The following is a 24265-nucleotide window of genomic DNA, read 5'->3' on the forward strand; positions in this document are numbered from 1 at the left end:
TATGAGATTTTATGTGTATATGTGCATGTAATATGTAGAATAGGGTGTTTTTAAATGAAACTTTTTTGAAACAATCCAGGACTTTTGGCACAGAATATGATCTATCAGAGCATTGAATTATGTTGCCAAATTAACTTGCTAAGTTTCCTTGATTCACTCCTAACAAAATTCACTTCCGGTCGTGAATGTTTACAACAATAACATACTGACCAACATGCTCCCACTGTAGCTGTAGCTTCATCACTGCCTATGACGCATAACAACAACTGTGAACTGTTCAGCTATATATCATGCACATGAATTGATTATTAATAGCTTTCCTATACTAAAACTAAAGAGAACAACGGCTGTTTTTTCAATCATATAATATTTTTGTTTGCAGAAGCCTGTTTTGGTAGAGGGATATGTTGATGTTCAAATGAAAATGTTGGAAATCCTTAACCACTTTCAACCTTGCATCCCTATTTGGGGCATGTCAGTATAGGTGAAAATGTAATAAAACTCAAAACAAATCAAATTAATAAATCAAAATAGGCAATCTACAAGTTCACAACGCGTCGCCATACATTTTTGCTATTCATCATTATGACAAAGTATATAGGGCTTAAGTGGTTAAAGACTGTGTAGAAGTCATGTTGTCCTTTTTGCCATTTGCTTGCTGTTCATAGGCCTGTGTCAGTAGCCTCCGGTACAAAGCTGAAGGTGTGTTGTAGTTCCAAGTGTCAAGATCAACACAGTTATGAGTGAATTCCTACTGAGTCGTTCTGTCCTCTGCTGTAAATGTACCCTTTTGGAACAGGTACGACGTTAGCTACTATAAGTTGTGCAATTGTGGCTTCCCCTGCTGGTTTTTGTTTTAGATAAATGTTTTCTCCTCAGATTACATTTTCTTGAACGATGTTTATGAACTTGTGATTGGACAGTTTTACAATGCAACAGCTCAGCAACGGATTTACACTAAATGTTGAGTGCTGGGGAAATGAAAGTCCTGATAGCACTCTAGAAACATGCTGATTTTCGGCTTTGTTCCTGATGTATGGCCTGTTAATACAACACCTACTTTGTAGGCCTACATTATGTGTAGAAAATCATTTGCTTCATAAATCCTGGTCAGTTGTTTGTAAACTGTAAATTGATTCTTTCTGTACTTGAAACAAGATAGAAATAAACTGGTTTCCACAGTCATTTCAGTATTTGTGACTTTATTTGATAAGCACTATGTTGAAAACAACTTAACAAACAATTGTATGTATCAATATATACATATATATATATCAAGCAATAATATATAACCTTCTTGTCTGTTTTTACGCATTGATTGGTCGCAACTATTCAACAATGACCCAAATTGTGTTAAGAGCTGGATCCCTGAACGAGCCTGTCAGGCCCAGGGGCCCAAACGTCAGGGGCGGGGCCTCTGAAGAATTGGGTCAACTGAGACCCACTGTTCCAGAGCCTAACCCTTGAATTTCATAAGCTGAACTAAAAAGACCCCACATACAGTACAGAGGTATTTTATGAAAAGGCAAAGTAGGCAATAATCTGGGCCCAAAGCAATAAGGGCCCCAAAGGCTAATTCAAGATGGTCAGAAAGGGCCTCATGAGATGATATGCTCAGAGTTTCAACAGTCTGAAGAATCGCTTCTGCTCATGAAAGCCTAAATATTTACTTTTGCTGTACTTTTGCCCACAGCCCTTGTAGAACAGGGTTAACTCTAGGGATAACGCAGCCTGTACATGTATTGTTTAGATTTCAGTTCTTTCTTTTTCTCATTTGAAGTATTGTCAAATGTATTCGATGAATTGATTACACAATGGAATGGAAACAATCCATAGTGCTTTCTTGGGTTTAATCCTTTTAGCATCCTTTTTTATAGAACTGTACTTTCTGAGCTTTTTTTGCAAACTGTTAATAAAGTACATAATCAATCAATCAATCAATCGATCGATCAATCAATCAATGATTTGTGAATGTGGTCTGTGTTAGGTAGGTCTCCCTTTAAAAACCCAGATCCGATCGCCCGGAGGGTCGCTCTGTGATTGGCTAGTGGGTTGTCACGGGAACCTCATATTAGAGAGACTACAGTGTCCAACCAACTAGCCAATCACAGTGCTGGCGTCCTTCCAGGCTATGAGAACCTGACGCTGCCATCCACAGGAGTCACATGATGAAGCCAGCGTTGCCATGTCGGCTTATCATAAACGACTTTGAGCTTGTTTTTCTGTAAAGTCGCTCGTAAATATTGGTAGTTGCGGGTTGCGTTTTGTTGGGGGGGCTTGTTTCTAAAGTGTACTTGCTTATTTAGGCTTGCTTCCACATTTTTTTAATTATTATTTAAACCAGTGGTTCTCAAATATTTTCATGACATTTTTTTGTGACCAGGGGAGCATTTGTGTTGTTATTCTAAATATTCCACAATTTATAGCATGAGTTTTTGAACATAGCAGATCTACAAGCACGGCTATTTTCTCGTATTGATTAATATTTTTTGTTTTCATAGACCTGGTTGCTTATTTCTATCACAAAATATGGCAACACTGGATGAAGCATGTCATGTGATTATTCAATTGTGTTGTGGAGAAAAGTGCCAGTCAGACCTCTATAGGTAGCTTAAGGATAGACTGCTTTTACTGCTGCATATATAGGTTATTTTATATATATATTGAAAGCAAGAAAACAGCTGACACAACATTTTATGTTTATTTGGAGCTGATGTACTGATGTACTGAACACACGAGGTAAGATGTAAGGGTGGTCGTGTTTTTTAGACGATGTGACTGCTATTTGTCACTTAAGCAGGGCAGGTTAGTTAGTTAGCATTATTATTAGCCGCCTAGCCTATACATATTTTGCCTTTACAGTGTATGAATGAATGTCTAAAAGTATAGTATGTAAAATTACATCCAGTTAGAGTGTCTTGTGACCACTTCTAATTTGATTATAGTCAGATACTGGAAATGAATGTAAGAGCAGTGGTGTAAAGTAACTAAGTACATGTACTCAAGTACTGTACTTATAAGTACAAATGTGAGGTACTTATACTTTACTGGATTTTGTTGGCAACTTATATCCTTTTTGAGCTTACAGAGCTATAATGATTTCATAGGGTAATAATGTCTTCTCTTTGGGTGCACAACAATGAAATAATAGTAATTAAGACACACACATATGCTCTTAGTCTAATACCAACTGCTAATAACTAAAGCTCAAAAAGGATATAAGTTGCCAACAGTTTCCAATTTTCAATACTTTTACTTCTACTCCACTACATCTCAGAGGAAAATATTGTGCTTTTACTCCACTACAATTATTTGAAAACTTAAGTTACTAGTTACTTTATAGATTTTGATTATTATTACAAAACATGCTCTAACCACTTAGGCCCTATATACATTTCGTCCATTTGAAAATAGCCAATCTCTACAAGCTTGTAGATCTGCTATTTTCAAAGGATTTTTATACATTTGGAAACTTGTAAAATGGGACATTGTGCATTATGAGTACTTTCGGTGATTTAAGTTACATTTTGATACCAATATTTTGTACTTTTACTCAAGTACATTTTTAATGCCAGACTTTTACTTGTAACAGAGTATTTATACATTGCAGTATTGATACTTTTACATAAGTAAAACAATGTGAGTAGTTTTTCCACCACTTGTTGTTCTCTTGTAACCCCGTGCAGGCTTCACAGGGAGCATGCATTGCAGCTGTGTCTGTTGGTGAATAACAGAGTTGAATTCCATTTCCCTGTCTGTCTCCACCTACACGCCTCACAATGGTAAGAAAGACACTTATGCCAGTGCTTCAACTTTTTCAAGTCAAGGACTCCCAAAATTAAAGGGATTTGTGCCAGGGACCCCCAGAAGAGAAGATTTATGTTAAAAAAAAATCTAAAATATTCAAACTTTTCCAAACATTTTCAATATCTTTCAAAATTGTTCAAAAATAGCAGATCTACAACTTACGCTCGCAGTGAAAAGCTGTGAGCTTGAAGATCTGCTATTTTTGAATAGCCAACGTATAACTGGATAACGTGGTTAAAATGATTGTGATGTTACATTAACTATTTTTAGCTGGGGACCCCCTGGATCCCCCCAAAGGACCACCCCACTTTGAGAACCAATGCGTTATGCTGTATGTGGGTCACAGCCTTAAACAGGCTTAGTGGCCTGGTATTCACCTTGGAGAATAGGAATGATCATGCCGCAATTTTGTGCAGTTATAGCTTTCCTTGCAGTATGTAATATGAGGGGAAAACTATAACTGTAATTGTCACAGGAATCTTCTAAATAATTCCCTTGTGAATGTTGTACCCAACTGTAAATATGTATTTTGGTCATTTGAGTCATTATAAAATGATATCCCATATTGTGCCGTTTTATGTTCTTGAATTTAAGAAAATGTTAAATATTTTTGTGATAATTCTTTTTACTGCTAGATACACAACTAAAGGCTTGATAGAACATAACACAGTTGTTAGGTAAGGTATGTATTTGACACATTCATATAAAATGTCCAAAGGCTAAAGTGCTATGCATAGTTTAAAGGGGACATGAACCTCATAGTAAAGGCTTGGATTTCTTTATTGTGGTCAATACTGTGTGTCAGCTGGAATGCTAGGGGACCTGGAGGCCAAATTCTCCAGCAACCCCAACAATGGGGGGGGGGGGGGGGGGGGATTTACACTCACAATCCAGTAGATAAGATATGATACCTTTTATCTTACATACGTCACATAGTCTCCTCTTACCACAAAACCACAGTATGGCGGCCACTGACTAGTGATGTTTCTTGCCTCATCAGACCCTGCGGGTAGGGCTCCTGTGTCTGGCTGTGGTAGGCCTGAGCACAGCTCTAATCTGTCCTGATGGTGGCACGTGTGAGGACGGAAGCACCTGCTGCAAAACCCCTGATGGAGGATATGGATGCTGTCCCCTACCAAATGTGAGTCTTTCCCAGAACACCCAATGATGCCAAAAAAGTACAGTATTCAGAATCATTTCGACTGGAATGTGTGACTCAGGATACTGTACAGTACATAGAATTTGCATAGAATGACGCAAGTCCGTTATGTCCAAAATATGCGAGTCTGCTCTGTAATGTCAAAAATATGGTCCGAGTCGGTAATTACCAAAATATTGAATTAGTATTTGGCTACAGAGATGCGATTGATACCTGTTGTTAATACTATTGTATTAGCAGTTCCACCATGGGATCAATAAAGGTCTATCGAAGAAAAGAGCTAAACTGCAACAAAGAAAAATGAAGAACAAAAAAGAAAAGAACAAAAAAAATTGAATAGATCATAATAATCTTAACTGACAATTTACAGTTAAGCCATTTAGCAGATGCTTTTATCCAGAGTGACTTCCTAAGTTCAAGATCGGAGTAGTGCATGAACCCTAGTCAATAAACAACAGGGCGCGAACAAAGAAAACAGTTAGTTAAGCTCAACATCAATCCTAGCATCTGTCTAGAGTAGACCATACACACACACACACACACACACACACACACACACACACACACACACACACACAGTATGAATTACTGTGCACATATATTATCAGTTTTGTTATCTCTAGGGTGTGTCAAACACAAAACTGTCTCAGTTTGAATTACAAGCGAAGCTACTCACTGTGAGTCAGGTTATTGCCGGGCTGTTTCCTGTTTTGAAACATTCTCTTGCAATGTTGTCATGTTGGTCTTGGAGTAGTAGAATTGTTTATTCATTCTATTGTCGGTATGCCATCTTCCATGTTGCAGCCAAATTGTGGACTGTAATATTTTATATGACATCATATTTGAATTGATGTAATATTTGAATATAATATGCAATAGTTTTACTCCTGTCCAATGCCCTCTGTAGGCTGAGTGTTGCTCCGACCACCTCCACTGTTGCTATGAGGGGACGGAGTGTGATTTGGTCCACTCGAAGTGTGTCAACAAGACAGTCTCCCTGCCCTGGCTGAGAAGACTTCCTGCCCAGCACGCCATATCACTACTGCAGGTAATTCCAGCTGCACTTTGTAGAGGCCAGTTCACCTACTGTACATTAACTTGTTTTACTTCAGACTGATACATATTCCCTTTTACTTCACTGTGTCTAGGGATTTATCACACTCAGTTTGACCTTCAAGTCAATGATAATTGAGGTTTTGGCAGCAAGCCGTTGGTTCTCGCATCAACCTTTACGTTAATAGCATTATGTAGAGTTAAGACGCCTCAATGCTTTCATCACCTGCAGTGCCTGGCAAATCATGGCATTTGTTACGTTTGGCTGGCATTAGCTGCTTATGTGCCTTTTTCCTCCGAGCATGGCAATCTTTGGAAATTTGATCAGCCTCCACTAATGCTGACTACATTCAAAAATAAGTTTCGCATAGGGACTTCCCATCTGAAACCAAGGTCTCATTTTACAGGTGCACTCAGCTAGATGAAAAGATGAACCGAAATGCAATGAATAAGCACATGCACGACACATTCATACAGGAAACCACAGCACAAGATTAGATTTACAGTAGAACCTGTTGCTGTTTTGGAGGGGCAAACAACGCACGCCTTCAGTGTGTTATTTTTCCCACTTAAATTGAAAGTTTAAATGAATCATTAATGCTCTTGGTCTGTTTGAACATTTCAGAAATACTGTGGCATGACTCCGAAAATAAACATTCACCATTAATTATAAGCAGATACCTGCTTCATGAGCTATAGAAAAAAGAACGCCATGGTATAATTGGGACTTTATTCTCCCATTTACATCCTAATAGAGGAGTTTTTTTCAGCACTATATACTGCTGTCATTCAGTCATTTTCAAGTCTGTAACTGCTAGTCCATTGCACGTGTGTTCCTCTCATTGGTATGCATGGGTTATGGTGGCTTGTCCTCCAGGAGGGAGTGAAGGCAGTCATTTGTCCGGACCAATCGTCGGAATGTCCGGATGACACCACCTGCTGCCAGCTTCCTGATGGATCCTGGGGCTGCTGTCCGCTGGCCAAGGTTGTATCCATGATTGCAACTCTCTCACACACCTACATTGCACTTGCATTCAGATTATTGTGTTTATCTTGGCAGGTACTAGTACACGGAAGTAGGGGTGCAACAGTGAATTGAACTAATCAATTGAATCAGTTATAAAATAAATATTACCTTTTTTAAAATAAAGAAAATAGCTACAACCTCACAATGCACCGCTGTGTGAGGTGTTGTGAGCTTGTACTGAATCAAAAAAATGTGCTTATTGATTATTCGATTAATCAAAAAAGTAACTAGAATAACGGCTAAGAAGATAATCGATAGTTGCAGCCTGCACTGAAGTGGTTGTTGTACACCTCTCCAAGTCTACCATTATCTGGTGTAAAAAGCAGTTGCTATTTAAGGGAATCTTAAGTGGCCAAGAACTGATACCCCCCCCCCCTCCACAGGCGGTGTGCTGTGAGGATAAGCAACACTGCTGCCCAGAGGGAACAAAGTGTGACCTGATCCACTCAAAGTGTCTGTCCGCACTGGAGTCCATCCCCATGCTGGAGAAATTGCCTGCCAGAAAGCGGGAGAATAAGTCCCCAGGTGTGTGTGTGTGTGTGTGTGTGTGTGTGTGTGTGTGTGTGTGTGTGTGTGTGTGTGTGTGTGTGTGTGTGCGCGTGCGTGTGGAAATGCATGTAAGTGTATCTTCATTAGTATTCATAGTTTGTCTGTATATGTGTGTGCATTAGTTTGTTTCATGTGTGTTCTGCTTACCTGTGGGTGTGTCTGTGTGGGATTCTGCTAGAAAGCGGGAGAAACGCGTGTGCGTGTAAAGGCTGAGGATATGTTATTGGGTTAATATTGTTCTTGCTAGAGAGTCAACCCATGCTATTATGTCTCAAGCCACAGAACCTCTTGGAAAAAATGTGAAAAAGTGAGAAAGAAGAAAGGTGCCACTGAAGTCTGTTCTACTATTATGCTTGTGATATCACCTTAATTAATGTTTGTGTTCTTCCTTATGGCAGCTGCGACTTGTCCTGGTGGCAAGAGCAGTTGTCCAGGTGGTACCACCTGCTGCCTACTGACCAGTGGTGACTATGGCTGCTGCCCCTACCCAGAGGTATGCCTTCATTTCTGTAAAAAAAAAAACTACAGAAAGTATCCTACATACACATACAGTACCTGTCCTCAGTTCATCTAGAGCAGCGGTTTTCAACTGGTGGTCCGTGGAGCACTGGTGGCCCGTGAAGGTATTGCATGTGGTGTCTGACCATGCATTCAGTAATGTAGAAAAGATGAACAAGACATTGTCATCATTATCAGTGGTCATTGGATGTGGCTTGTGTTTCAATTCCAAAAGTACTTCAAGCTTAAAGGAGTTACATCATGGCAAGGTAACTACACAAACCAAACCTCTACCAAAGTGGTCTTGCCCTTTAACTACTACATCACAGGATCAGCTCATTGACATGTCCACAGACTCTTTCAAGAGGCACACACATTTATATGAAACATAGTCCCTTGTGAAGTTCTGGATAAGTTGTCAAGCAGAATTCACAGTTACAAAAAACGAATCTTAGCCCATATCCCCCTCCAACACAACTGGTCCCTAGGTTGATTCTTAGTCAGGGTGGTGGACCCTGAAAATCCCTGATTTAGAGCAGTGGTTGTGGTTCTAAAATATTTTCATGTTAAGGACCCCAAAATATACATGTATGTAACCACAGACCCCCATCTTGTGCCAGGCACCCCCATAAAAGAAGGTTTGTGTTGTGAACATTTGTAAAATATATATTTATTTCCAAAATAGCTGATTTATAAGCTCAATACGTTGCATTGCAACGCGTTCTGAGCTTGTAGATCAGAAACTATAGAATGGGTAAACTTGTTAAACTGTTCCTAGTTTTGCTTGGGACACCCTGGAATCCTCTTCAAGGACCCCAGGGCGTTCCCAGACCCTATATTGAGAAATACTGAGGGTTTTGCTTTGCAACGAGACATCCACTATCCATTCTAGGATTTGGTCATCCTAAAGAGCACATAAGATAATAAAATCTTCAATGGGTACTATGGGTGCCAGGCACCCTATAACCAACAATGTAAATAATCCCCTGGAATATATAAAATGATAACACATACTGATATGTTGAATAATTATGACAATTTGCTCATAAAAATGTTTTAGCGACATGATTTCACTAGCTTGCACCCATATACTGGAAAGGCTAGTTCCACTCAATCTTCTCTGATTTGCCGTTTTGATGTTTTTATTGACAAATACTGTATGTATACGTGAACAGGTATTTGTACAGATCTGTCAAAAGGATAAAACCCCTAAAAGCTCAAAAGCTTATTTCCACTGTGGTCCTTTGAGTGCATATGTGTGTGTACGTGTTGTGAGGAGGCGGGGTAAAAAATACATTGATTCATACTATTTCCAACATACTAGACAACTATGGCCACGTTTACATGGTGACAAACAGAACAGAAAACAACAAAGTGCTAGTTGCGTTCTCACTTCTTAGTCTACGTGTTTACACGTAGACGCAACAGTGATTGAAAACACTGTAGTGTGCATGCCAGGTGGCTAGGTGGCCGTGTGACACGCTGCCAGATAGACCAGTCAGTCACGCATGACCTACTTACGTTCTACTTCCTATCACAGCTGTTTGTTTACACTATTTAATAGCATACGCGGCGTGAGCCGAAGTGAGCCATGACGTCACACGTTTTGCGGTTTACCGTGTATTGCCTGTTTACATGGAGACGTGAGGCGGAGCGTTTTCAAAGATTTCCACTCTGGAAGGGGGTTTCGCTTTTTTGCCTTTACAACCCCTGAAAATGCTGTTGCCGTCTAAACGGAAGGCACATTTTATTTTGCCATTTATGGGGGCCTAAAATGTCAAAATCAACATGGGGTACTGTAAACTCACTATATTATTGTGTAATAAGGCAGCAAATAATTGACAGCAACCGTTTATGGTGTACCTGGCAGGGTTTCAATTAATCTGACGGAACTTGAACATTGACACACTGACCTAGACCTAGTCACTCTTGTGAGAGAAGTAATGCATTGAAAAACAAGATAAAAGAAAAGTGATATAGTTCAACGTTTTATAATTTATTATGTGTTTTGCTGCTGCACATTGTAATTGTAAGTATTTAAGGGTGTTGTAATAAAAAATATATTGCAATACACTATTCTTAATAGTAAAGCATTGAAGAGGGATAAACTAGGCTTTATAGAGCTATTGCTTATTAGGATCAAAGTGCCTGAGGAAATGTATTTCTTCACCAGAAAATTTCTATTCACAGCAACGTACTGAATTCACAATTATGCAATCCAGTATACAAGTAAATGGTTATCAGAAACTAGATGCTAAGTTACACCCCATGACCATGCTGTTCAGTCTTGTGATACAGTGTCTCCTTTAGTACATAGGCTTTAGCGCAGTACATGGACTGTCTGTTACATAATAGCTGTCAGATACAGACTATGTCTTGCCACACAGGCAACACAGGTCAACAAGTTGATGGATGAAAATTTCCAATTGCACACAAGATACAGTATATCACAATCTAATGGCTAGATTGCCATGAAACGTGCTGAGCACATTCATGCTCCCTGTAGAACCCTACCCTAACCATCTAATAGGCAGCTTGCAGGATGAACCATACTGATTTTGGTGACCTCGATGGCCTTTCCTGGACTGCCTCCCTTCCGCGAAAATGTCCAGTTAGGTGTGAGGAGCAGGGCTAACTGTATGCCCCACACCTCTCCTCCTGTTTTATTTTATGTAGAGTAGCCAATTATTACCACTTTTTTTTCTCCCAATTTAGTCATTGTGCCAATTAATTCCACCCCACACATCCACTGCTGTTGTACCCTACTGGCTCACCTGCCAGTGAGGAGTCCCCAATCTGACGTGTGTGTGTGTGTGTGTGTTCTCATTTCCAAACAGGCTGTGTGTTGTAGCGACCATCTGCACTGTTGCCCTGGTAACACAACATGTGACCTGGAGCATGAGATGTGTAAGTCTGGTGACACTCGGGTACCCCTGACCAAGAAGTTCCCTGCTCTACCAAATGATGGTGAGAACATTAGCGCTTTTAGCAAGAGCTGCGGTAGACATGGGTGCGATGTCACCATATTAACAGACCAATGTCGATATTCTATGTCTCCATATTATCACATTTCCTCTACTCAACTTTCTTAACCCCTAAACTTTCAACACTTTCCAATGTGAACAATAGCGAAAATAGCACATCTACTACAAGTTATTTTTTATTTCAGTGTTTTCAATAGCTCAATATTGAATGTAGCCATGTTGTTCATTTGTACATTTGTACGCCCAGCCCTGTAGCAGCAAGTTAATTTCTCATCTATTTATGAGATTGCGTGCCACTGTTCTCTCCTTGTCTAAAGTAATAATACTTGAACTCTTGTCCTGCTGGTTTCTCGTCACTGTCAGTGGTCTGTCCAGACAAGGTGTCGTCGTGCCCCGATGAAACCACATGCTGTCTGACGGCCAATGGCACCTACGGCTGCTGCCCCATGCCCAACGTGAGTAACTGCAGCTGAGTGGACCCCTGCTCAAGGACCCCCAAATTAATATGTATTTGGCCACGGACCCCAATCTAGAAATGTTTTGTGAAATACGCGATTTGTGTTGTTAAAATGTTTCAAACACATTCCAAATTTGTAAAAAAAAAATTCACTATTATTTTTGAAAATGGCAGAGGGGTAGATCTAGCAAGTAAATAGCAGATCTACATGGTCTGGTAAATAGTAATAGCAGATCTTTAAGGTGAGCTTGTAGATCGGCTCTTTTCAGATAGCCGATGTATATAGAGTAAAGTGGTTAAAGGGTAAGACCACTTTGGTAGAGGTTTGGGTTGTGTAGTTACCTTGCCATGATGTAACTCCAAAGGTGGGCAAGAAATCAAAAATAATTGCTCCATTGATTAGAAATTGATAATTCAAAATATGCTCCTCATTGACTTACATTGTACGGTAAAACAGCTCTCACTCTCACAGCTCAAGTCACTCTTTTAGCCCATAAATGAACCCAAACATAGCTGATTCAGATAATATAGAACATCACCAAACCCAGTACTGTTTGTCTTTTTAATAAAAAATGTCAACTTCCTGTTGATTTTACTATTTGAAGATCTGGATCTGGATCCGCGGATCCAGTCCAGGTTTTCTACTTATTAAAAATGGCAAAATCAACAGGAAGTTGACATTTTTATTTAAAAAAAAAACAGTACTGGGTTTGGTGATGTTCTATATTGTCTGAATCAACTTTATTTGCATTCGTTTACGTGCTAAAAGAATGACTTTGAGAGCTGTTTTACCGTACAATGTAAGTCAATGAGGAGCATATTTTGAATTATCAATTTCTAATCAATGGAGCAATTATTTTTGATTTCTTGCCCACCTTTGAAGTTACATCATGGCAAGGTAACTACACAACCCAAACCTCTACCAAAGTAGTCTTGCCCTTTAAAAGAGATTTTGATGCTATATGATTTGAATTAATTAATTATTTTATTCAAGTGTCATGCCACCTCGTGGCCCATCCCTCATGGGATTATATGACACCTTTTCAGACATTGCTACAATATTCAAAATATATACCGCATTTAGCTGAGAACCCCCTGGAACCCCCTCAAGGACCCCACTTTGTGAACCAATGTTCTAGACTCTAAAGCACTGGTTCCCAAACCGTGTGCCATGAGACAAGTTTAGGTGTAGTTGTATGTGCATACAACTATATAAAAAGTTATACAAAATGTTTTTATTTAGTATATCATTACTTCGTTTCACAACTGAGGCAAATTCAGTTTTGAATATATCATTATAGGCTAAAAACGATTTTGATCTAAAAAAAACCCCAACGTTTTCCCAAAGATTTTCAACAATAGTCGATATACAAGCTCATAACGTGTTGCATCGCGATGCATTCTGAGCTTGTAGATATGCAATTTAAAAAATATATATATTATCGCAATAAAACATCTTCACAATATCAATACACAGATATTTTGGTCAAAAATATTGATTTGATTTTATCCATATCATCCAGCCCTCAACTGTCCTGTGGAAGTGTCCTTGAGCAAGACACTGAATCCTCCTTCCTGTCGACTTACTGTCAGTCACTCTAGATGAGAATGTCAGCTAAACGACTAAAGCGTATGACTCATTGTTCAACCATAGTAGATGTCACGGCAGCGAAATTGATTTTCTTTTTCCACTCAGACAAAACATTTTTCAAAAGCCATGTGCACCTGTCTTCAGATCAATCTATTTTCTCTTCATGCTGCGCTGTATGGATTGGAACAGTGCCATGGGGCAGCTATTCCAAAAGCTCAACAATAATATTTTAGTTTTCTGTCAGTGCCCTCCATTGCACTATTTAATGTGTTCCAACTAGAGCTGGGTTGATTTCAAGGTGGCATTGCAATATTTATGGACCACACATCAATATTTACATTGTCATATTTAAAAGGCGAGGCAACAGATACAGTTAATAGACCGGAGATAACTGAATTGAATTTTTATCCATTACACCGTTGAATGATACAATGAAAATCATTTTGATTGAAAGTTACATACACAGTAAAATTCTCAATGTCAATTCATCTATTTGTAAGTGTACACCAAATGGGGCCATACGGGTTACATCTGTACACGCTCAGAGTTAAAGCTGCAATGCGTAAGATTTGCGCCCTACCTAGGATACGTACCTGGGTCTCCCAATGCGAGCGTTGAAAATTCTACTGCAGAGTGAAGATGGAAAGCCTGTTTAGACAGGAGAGATATTACGATTTGAGCTTCATGCAATACCTCTCGTCAAACAGTAGTGGCCCTACCTGACTACAGGATCCGCATTTCTCAATAGAAGAGCAGGGAAACTACCTCCAACCACTGTTGTGTTAGTTGTATCGTATTAGCATACTCAGATTGGTTCAAATAACATTCAGAAAACGTTATGGATCGCAGCTTTAAATAAAGACTGTTATCTAATGTATCATATTGCAGAAGTGGTTATATTGCTTTTTCTTCCCATTCCATTTGTACAGGCGGTGTGCTGTTCGGACCTCCTACACTGCTGTCCGGCTGGCACCCAGTGTGACCTGGCCCACAGCACCTGTGTGTCGGCCCAGTTAAAGACCATCATGGCCACTAAGATCATCACCAGCCCTGTGACAGCACCCACTGCTATACAGAGCACAGGTAGGCCTGTCACAATTATTACATAATCGCCTGATCGTAATTATTTGAGATAATCGCAATTATTTTTGCTAAATTGTCAGAATCGTTTCCATTCATCTGTATCGATGTATTTGTTGAAAAAATCTTCATACCTTTTCAAACATTTTCAAAAATAGCGGAAATGGCAGATCTACTGTATAAGATCATGACGCGCCGCGGTCGAGATATGTTTGTTTTCAAATAATATTGATTTGGACTGTCCTACGCAGAGCATACATGTCAAATCGATCACAATTCCCCTTGAGCTCACGATTTACTGTTTTCATCTCTTAGTCCGTGATGTGCCCTGTAATGCTTCAGTAGCCTGTGCCGACGGGAGTACATGCTGTAAATCAGTCCAGGGAGCATGGGTGTGTTGTCCTCTGCCTGAGGTAGGTGTGTGCGTGTGTGTGTGTGTGTGCGCGCAAGTGAGTGTGTGTGTGTGTGTGTGTTTGTGCACGTGAGTGCAGGTACATGTGCACACGTTGGAGACTACATATGAGACACTAGCCTCACACTCAACTGTGATGTTGACTGTGTTTAGTTCTCAGTGTTTACCTCAAATAGCCTTTTAACGGTTTAGCCCTCTGATGATCATTCCATGTAGAGTTTTATGTAGAATTCCATGAATGTACAGTACATTCCAAATCTACAGTACTTAGTGATGATAGAATCTAATGTTTAGTCTCAGCCCTCTCTGACTGCTTCCTAATTAAATTCCCTTGGCCATAAATCAAATCAAACATCAGGTTCTGAAAAATAAATCATATAGCAAGTGAATTGTGTAGCATTGAGCTTTCTTTGCTTTGAAAGGTATATTGTCACATGGCATTGTATAGTATTGGCATTAGGTGAGACGTTTTGGTTGTGTAGACCTTCCTCAGGTTTTCAGTAGTATTGGCATTAAAATGCATCCCCATGTACACTGTAAAACCAGATCTCTTTTACTCATACAACAGCAGATTGCTGCACCTATTACTTTCTTGTAATATTTACCTTTCAAGATGAGGCAAGAATTAACAGCATTGCGTTCTACTCACATTTGCATCAGAGTCATTTTAATAAGGTATCATTTAAATAATAAATAATCCTTGCTAGTTTAAGTTGCGTCTGTATTATTATTATTAGTATTATTATTATTAAGTATTTGTTGTATATGGACCATCGGCTACATTTGTCTGGAGGGGACAACATTATGAAAGGCCCCCTGAAATCTCCTACCTCCTTCCTATAGGCCGTGTGTTGTGAAGACCACCTACACTGCTGTCCCCATGATACCGTCTGCAACCTGCCAGCCTCCACGTGTGACTCTGGCAACAGCGTGGTGCCCTGGCACAGCAAGGTCCCTGCCTTCCCCACAGCAACAGAACCAAACAATAACAAGTGTGACAAATCCACCTTCTGCCCAGGAAAATCCACCTGCTGCCAGACCCCCGCTGGAGACTGGGCCTGTTGTCCTTTGCACCAGGTCAGTACGACATCCAGCTTCTCAGGCAGTTCTGCTTCAGACCACAGACAGTGAACAGATTTATGGTTTGTGAGTGGTTCATTTGATTAGTCTTTCAAAGGTGATATGACTTACAATATAAGAAATATTAGATTGTAGACCCTGAAGATGAAAAGCCTTTGCTGTTTAAGAGAGCTCATGACTTAACAAAAAAATAATCGATTATGCTCATGCAAGTCAAACAAACTTGTAAGTAGATAGAAGCGATGATCTCACGTGCAACACAGGTCATAACCCAGATTTGCCAGGAGTTCAGTGACTCTGATGCCAGGAGGAGCTGGGATCAAACGGGAACAGTCCAATTCCCTGACAACCACTCTACCTCCCAAACCACTGCCATCCCAGTCAGGAATGTGTGGGGAAAATAATGCTGCTTTTTCCAGATGTAATTTTGTAGACTAGGTTATTAGAGCGTACATGTGAGCCTGTTTTCGAACTTCAGCGCTGACCTAATAAGTTTACTCAGGCCTGTCGTGTGGGATGTTTGAGTTCACGTGTTCCATGTGTTTACTTTTACAGTTTGACTTATGGGTTTGAAAATAATTAACTTTCCTTGTTCCTTCCAACTGGAAATGACAAATTACTTACCGAACGTATGCATACCACCATTCCATCTCTTTGACAAAGTTTATTTTCCTAACGATAGGCAGTTGCTGCCATTCTGTCACATTATGTCAGGCAACCATGCCATGACATTGGGTAATGTGACTGAAACTGTACAGATGATAAATCACATTCCAGCCCTGTCTTGTTGTGATCACACATAACCTAGCCTGGGTACCCAGGCTTGTGAGGTTAAACAGAGCCGTGTGGCTGAGCGCATAACCTTACACGCTAGTACTTTTGACTCAGGATGGGGGATATGGACAATAATATATAATATATTCTTGACTAGATATCGATTTTGTGAGGATAATGTCGTATTGGGACGATAATATGAATTTGTTTGTTTTGCAAAGCGCTATATAAATATCATTTTTTAATTATTATTATTATTAGTAGTAGTAGTAGTAGTAGTTAATTTAAAAATGTAGAAAGTATAAATTAAGGCTTAAGTGATTAAAACCGGGAAAAGGCAAAACCCCTTTTTCACTATTACAATATACAGAATCCCAGATGATATCTGATACTGTACATAGTCTAGTCTGATATAATATTGATATATTGCCCAGCCCTACTTTAACTGTACTGTATCTCATATCTGGCTCACATTGCTGACCAAATGAAAAAAAGTTACTTGATAACTAAATGGACAATGCTGCCTCTCCGACTCTCTAAAGTCTAAAGCCAGGCAAGGACAAGATCTGACTGAAAGAGGAGATAATCTTCTCCGGCCTTCAGTCCACTGATCCCAGTATAGGTGCAACAGTTAATCAAACTATCAATTTAATCGATTATTAAAGATAATCAATAATTGATAATCTAATGAAATTGGCGATTAATAACTCATGAAAATAATCCATAGTTGCAGCCCACTGATCCCAGTCTAATTTCTTGCCACCCCTTCATCGATAGGCTGTATGCTGCGATGATCACATCCACTGCTGCCCACATGGCACTGTTTGTAACCTGGAAGCCGAGACCTGTGATGACCCTTCGGACATGCCGTCCTCCCTGCCCTGGGTGGTGAAGGTGTCTGCCATGACCATACAGCAACACGCCGAGAAGTGTGACCAGCAGACCATGTGTCCGGGCGGTACCACCTGCTGCAAGCAGAACTCTGGCCAGTGGGCGTGCTGTCCCTTACCTCAAGTCAGTATCTCCCTGTATGTATGTATGCGTGCGTGCGTGCGCGCGCTCGTGTGTGTGTGAGAGAGAGAGAGACTTATTTATTTGGATGAAAAAACATTTTCAGAATTGATTTAAGTGAAAAATGTTATTGCACATTTTGTCATGATAACGGAGATATATTCTTATCCATGTGACATAACACAGCTGACTTCATAAACTCAATAAAGCATTAGGTTTTCTCATCAAAGAAACTGAAGGAACAGTCTTGCACGTAACTGAACTACCCGGAGCCATGAAGTCACTGGCTACCACAATCTATGCTCTGCACAGATTCAGACTGATCAGACTATAAAATAATCCCATTCCCCCTCACAGGCTGTCTGCTGTAAAGACCACCAGCACTGCTGCCCCAAAGGCTCCACGTGCAACGTGGCCGAGCAGACTTGCGACAAGCCCGGTGGGCTCAGCCTGCCCTGGTTCCAAAAGGTGCCCGCCATGCAGAGGACGCCCGCCCAGTCCATCAGCAGGGCATCCCACTCCGGCGAGAACATGTGTGACCCCCACGTCAGCTGCCCCAGGGACACCACATGCTGCTTCATGCACAAAGCCTCCAAGTGGGGCTGTTGTCCTCTGAGGAAGGTAAGGACACAGAGGTCTCATCTTGGTGTGATCTGACAGCCTTGTGTACAAGGCATCCCTATAAGCTCTACAAGCTCACAACGACATGTTGTGAGCTTGTAGATCTTTCTTTGCAACATTTTAACACAAATCTTGTATGGGGGTCCCTATTTTCAGATGGGGGTCCGCAGCCAAATACAATACAATTTGGGGTCCTTGACATGAAAAAGTTTGAGAACCGCTGCACTAAAACACTACCTTCCCCTGCTCCCACCCAGGCAGTCTGCTGTACTGACGGAGATCACTGCTGCCCCAGCGGTTATACCTGCAACACCAAACACTCTTCTTGCGCAAAGGGTCTTCACGTCATCCCCTGGTATACCAAGCAGGCTGCCCTGACCATGCCCGCCAGTGCCACCCTGGGAGACATCAAATGTGACGAAGAGACCAGTTGTGCCTCGGGGACAACCTGCTGTAAGCTGCCCGCAGGAGACTGGGGCTGTTGCCCCCTAGTCAAGGTGGGTGACTTGGTAGACTTTGATCTTCGTTCAAGGTCATGTTATTGTGTACTGATGATGTGCTATTGATCTTCTGTTGACCTCCCAATCTGCACACCTGCCGTTTTGCTGAAGAGATATCTATCAGAAATAAAATTAAAATCCAGCAATTGGATGTTTTTCAAATAAAGGTGTTTTAGCAAATTGAACAAATTGATATGTTCATTGATATGCTTTTAATACACTAGAAATAAAAACGGAACCGGTACAAGTGCTTTGGACAGATAAACTCATTAACAAAACTAGGGTTCTTAAAACCAATATCCTCTCATCATAACAGACATGAATTGCACATGGTATGACTGTCTTGCAAAAGTGCACATTTGACATTTTTTGTGAATACAGTAGTTCTTTAAAACATGCTGCTATTGTACCAAATTCTTCCTGAAGCTTTTCTGCATCAAGGGTTGAATTTTCAGTTATGTGATAAATCACTGAACCATAAAACTGTTCTACATACTGTACTAACACTCTTTGGCTCTCTTCTCTGCTGCAGGCTGTGTGCTGTGACGACCACGAGCACTGCTGCCCTCAGAGCTACACGTGCAACATGCAGACAGGAACCTGTGAAAAGAAGGCAGACGGCCTGGTCGTCCATGCGGCCCCCCTGACCAGAGTGGTCGATCCCGAACAGAGAGACACTGCTACAGACAAACAGGACGTACCATGTGATGACACGGGGAGCTTCCGCTGCTCTCTCCAAGAGACATGCTGCAAGACCTCAGCCACACAGTGGGCATGCTGTCCCTCCCCCAAGGTATAGCTTGTGAATTTCTTTCCTATCGTTGCTATCGGGCAGAAAACTTGTATCTCCACATTTCAACTTTTTATGTTCACTTTTTTTTTCTCGTAAATTATGCCCTACTTTGTCATACTACTGGTACACAAAAGTAGCAAAACTTGCTGAAATACAATATTGTATACTGTACGTATACCGTTTCCATTTCCATTTCCTGAAAAGTAACAGTTTTGGGCAGTTTCCACCTAACGGCGACCGACGCTATGCTTTTCCAGTTTAGCTGAACCCAGCTAAACACCCCCCTTCACATTTATAATTATAAGTAGCCTGCTACTAATGATTATGAATTGATTCATCTGTAAAAAAGTAATAGAGTACAAAATGGTGGTAAAAGGTTAGCTCAAGTGCAGTTTACTTTTTTAACGTATATATATTTTGATGGCAATACTTTTGTACTTTTACTCAAGTAACTGGACATTGAATACTTTTACTTGTAACAGAGTATTTCAACATTGTGGTATTGCTGCTTTTACTTAAATATAATATCATAGTACTTCCACAACTGTTTACGGGAGACGAGAGTGCTATTCACTCACATTCCCAGCGGAGAGCTTCCACATTACATTATGTCGAGGCTCGACATGAGAACCTGACAACATGCTCGTGTTCTTGTGAAAAATAGATGAGATGATATTCAATGGCTTGTTCATTTAATCCTCCATAGTTTCTGTCCCAGTAAAAGGAATGCAGCTAATGTTCCTATATAGAACATTGTGTGACATGCTTTGAGACTACACTGTATGCTGCTATAGCAAATACTGTAGCCATCTCTGTATTTCTACCTCATTTTAGCCCCGTTTGGAACATCACTCTCCACGATAGCTCCGAGATGAGGTTCCGCTGTACCGGGTTCAGCAGAGGGAGAGAGAGTCCGTCTAAACGCAGTGAAGATCACCTTTTTCGCAATATCGTATCCAAAAAGTAAAGGTAGTCCGACACACCTGCAGATGTTTGAGATCTTTCCGGAAAGTTCAATTTTTACGACCTAAACCTTATTAGTCAGCCTGTGCCACGTTTTCCCATTCAACCCGGAAGAACCCCCGACGGCAGGTGCCAGTACTGCTCCCAATTCGGCTACATAGGGAAAACCTGGCACAGGCTGACTAAATAAGCGATTTAAACAGGTTTTTCAACCCTGTCGTAAAAATGTAACTTTCCAGAAAAATCTCAAACATCTGTAGGTGTCTCAGACTACCTTTACTTTTTGGATACAATGTTGCGAAAAAGGTGATCTTCATTGCGTTTTGACGGACTCTACCTCTGCCGGGACCTCATCTCGAAGCTATCGTGGAGTGTGAGGTTCCAAACGGGGCTAGTCTCATTCAAGAACACACTGCCATTCATTGCTTTATGTTGTCTCTTGCCTTCAATTCAAAGGGCTTTATTGGCATGAGAAAACATATGTTTACATTGCCAAAGCCGAAAGCACAATACAACAATACAGCAATACAATCAAAACATAAAATATGTACATTTGAAAGTCAGAATCTTCAATAGATCAATTTCTATGTACCAAGATCACTGGGTGCAGGTTGTTTCTTTCATAACGATCGCTGGCGGTAAAGTGTGTTTCAGCATATGCTGCATGGCATGACATTTGCAGGGACTTTTGATTCATATTTCATATTCAATCTGGATATTTGAACAGTGGTTTGAATGTTAGGATGTCCAAGGCACTCAAAATGCATTATTTGATTCAAATCTCTTCATTTGCACATAGTCCAGGCTTATTAAGAGCAACACTGCCATCACTGATGTGGTACAGAACTTCCAGCTTCTCAAGTGGAACTAACTGATAAGTGGTCCTTGTCACTGCAAAACCCCTACTGTTTGGGGAGGGTGTAGACGACCACATCTCCCCTCTAATAAAGGCATGGATTAACATGCTATCCCTCCCAATCGAACCGGGGACTCACTGTCAGGCATCAGAGCCTATGTGGTATGTGCCTTAACCATTGGGCTTTCGGACGCCTTTAATCAATGTTTTTAATGCAATTCAGTAATCAAATCACTGTTGTAGAATACAGACAAATGACCTTTCTTCCTGACATCACAGACCACACACTGCAAAAGTCATACACAGCCTTGAATGATGTTTATCTTCAATTTCCTTCATGATCAGTGTTTGAACTAAGCCAATGGCCTTGGCGAGGCCTCAGGTACTTTGAAATGCCTGCACTGGACAGATAGCCAGCTCTATTCTAACTGCTTTTCCTCCGGCAGGCTGCATGCTGTGCAGATCTAAAGCACTGCTGCCCCGCGGGATACTCCTGCAATCTGGAGACTGGAGGGTGTACCCAACGTTCCCCACTGACCTGGGACATTCACTTCTCAGACAGAGACAGAGACTTTGTCCTCTTCGGGGGCTAATCATCACGAGATGCACTGATATTTTCAACACCACACTTACCTGCAGCACATACAGTATCATCTACATGGGGTGAGATGTTCTTTCCCCCACCTTGATTTTTTATTTTTATTTTTTGCCTGTCGTCAGGGATTTAAACCATCATTTATTTACCAGGCCTCTATTTTTGTGGGGTTCTGGGAGAAGCTTGGGCTTTATGCTACATGTGAAAAAGACTTCTACACATTGGCTTTGCCACTCGCAATTACAACATATTGACATTGAAAGGCTTGGGTTCCAAAGAGTTCAGCCAAGTAAATCCTTGATATTTTCAGTATATTGCTTGATTGAGATTGGATTTTCAACTGAAACCTCATTTCAATAATGTTTTAATTTATAGCAAAAGACAAGTGTGCACTTGTCTCTTTGTTTTCTGTAACAGGCTGAGAATTGAACCATCCCCTCTTGAGATCTCTTTGCCTTCACAGTCACAGTTGTTGTTGTTTTTGGTTTGTTTTTTTACTTTGCCATTTGAGACACATTGCAAACAATAAGTAGATAGTAAGACATGGGAATGTTTTTTGAACAGCAGTCAGGTTACAGCCCAATTATTGACCATATTCATACGGTGGCCATTTTGCTCTTATGTCGTACTAGGGGGGGGTAGGGAGGTTGGCTTGAGTATGTTCTACGAGAAAAATGGCTGCTGTGTGATATGGCCAATGGTATTCCACTTCTCTACGCAAGTGAGAAACACTGAATGTATGCATTCCCTTGTAACAAGTGAAATTTCACCAAATCACTAGAAAAAGCACTAAACTACACAAAAAACATGTTTTTGTTTTTTGTTCCCCTTTGATTCATGTAAGCACATAGTTGACTGCCAGAGTACTGGTGTTGCTCAAAACCTTATCAGGTCTGGGGATTGGTTGTATATTGAGCAGTATAACTGTGATTTTGATATATAGGTTGGGATTCATTTAATTTAACTTCTCAGTATTGTTTGCTGTCATAGAAATAGTAGAATGAAAGAGTTCATTGAGATTATAGTCAAAGGTGGGTCATTCATTCTCATACAATCTTATTAGCTATTACCTTTATAATACTTGTGACCAGCATACATTCAATATATATTTCATATACTTTCAATGAAACACATTTTATTTGTCTGTAATAGTTAGTTTGAAACAGGTTGTAACACATTTAGGCATAGTTTAGTAGATGAATGCAGCTTTACCCTCACAGACTTTGTGTGGGGAAATCAATCAATGACCATAAACAAAGAAGAAAGTTTGTGCCTTTACCATTTACCCCATCTGGTGTTTTGGTCCACAACATTTTTCTGTTTTGTAATGACTCTAAACAATAACCATTCAAAATCCGCTTAAATTTGGAAATCTACTTGTACCCACTTAAGCCCAAAATAGCAAGTCTATAAGATCACAATGTAACGCGTTGTGATCTTGTGTTTTGTGCCTACAGTATGACATGAAGAAAATGATTAAACAAGTGCAAAGGTGGTGTTCTAGACTGAGTTCAGTCCATATTTTTGAATACAGAGAGTCATTGCCAACTGAAAAACAGAATGGTTTAATGTGCTTTTTATCAACTACTTTCATGGGATTTTGCACAGAAAACCTTTTGAATCACTAATAGGCTGTACAGAAACTGTTAGTAGTTCACCTTCCCCAAGAGCCCAAGTTAATACTTGTTCCATGTTGATGTACATTCAGTTATTAGACTTTTATCTCCATCTATAACAGATTCTATGTTGATGGTCGGCATTCATTCCAGACACTCCAAATGTATACCTGTATGAACTTGATGGCTCGTCAACAAGGTCTGCATATTTTTTGATTTGTCAACATTACAGAAGTTTCAGATGAATATCACTGCAAATGAAGGAGTTCTCTATTGATTTCGATGTCTAATTTTAACTACCTTTTTAAAGAATTTGCAGCATTGAAAAAAAGGAGAGGAGAATGGTGACAAAATGAGTGAAATAAAGTTGTACAAAACATCAGATTGGTTTGACATACTGTATGTGATAATTTCACTCTGTGATGTCATGCAGATGAGAAATTCAACCTCCCTCCCAGAGACGCCCCCTGACTTCCTTTAGCCTTTTCTGTCGACATCCCCTTACCCCCCCCCTTAGCACCCTTTTTGTGTCATCAAAAAGTTGTTGTGACAACCCAAGTAAATACATGTTGATATGCACGCAGAGAGCAGTAAAAGAGGGGCCCTTAAACCCCTCACTGCCACAGCTGCGGGGGACTAAGTTGTGTCCACATCCATGGTTGTGTGTCCTACTTAGTTTGTATTGCTGTCTGCTTGGCAGGCCAACAATTCCACTATATCCTCACAGTAGCGTTATCTCCTGGGCCCCCTGGTGGCCAAAAATCAACACTGGCAGTTCTGCTTGACTGGAAGACAATGGGAGAACGATTAGGCTTTGGCTCTAAATGAGGCCAGCACAG

The 24265-nt window shown here is 40.4% G+C and overlaps 1 protein-coding gene across 1 annotated transcript; it reads left to right on the forward strand.

Annotated features, from left to right (window-relative positions):
- Positions 1–2574: 2574 nt before the first annotated feature.
- Positions 2575–23808, forward strand: grnb (granulin b). The gene is made up of 17 exons (XM_084078527.1): positions 2575–2739; positions 3687–3782; positions 4808–4948; positions 5874–6014; positions 6897–7004; positions 7430–7571; positions 7994–8088; positions 10931–11060; positions 11441–11532; positions 14055–14208; positions 14521–14618; positions 15461–15694; positions 17249–17485; positions 17840–18103; positions 18361–18600; positions 19136–19396; positions 21662–23808. The coding sequence occupies exons 2-17, from the start codon at positions 3780–3782 to the stop codon at positions 21806–21808; spliced, it is 2487 nt and encodes an 828-aa protein (XP_083934653.1). The 5' UTR covers positions 2575–2739; positions 3687–3779; the 3' UTR covers positions 21809–23808.
- The last annotated feature ends 457 nt before the right edge of the window (positions 23809–24265 follow it).

Source organism: Gymnoscopelus microlampas (assembly GCF_963454915.1).
Source record: "Gymnoscopelus microlampas genome assembly, chromosome: 14".
Taxonomy (NCBI): Eukaryota; Metazoa; Chordata; class Actinopteri; order Myctophiformes; family Myctophidae; genus Gymnoscopelus; species Gymnoscopelus microlampas.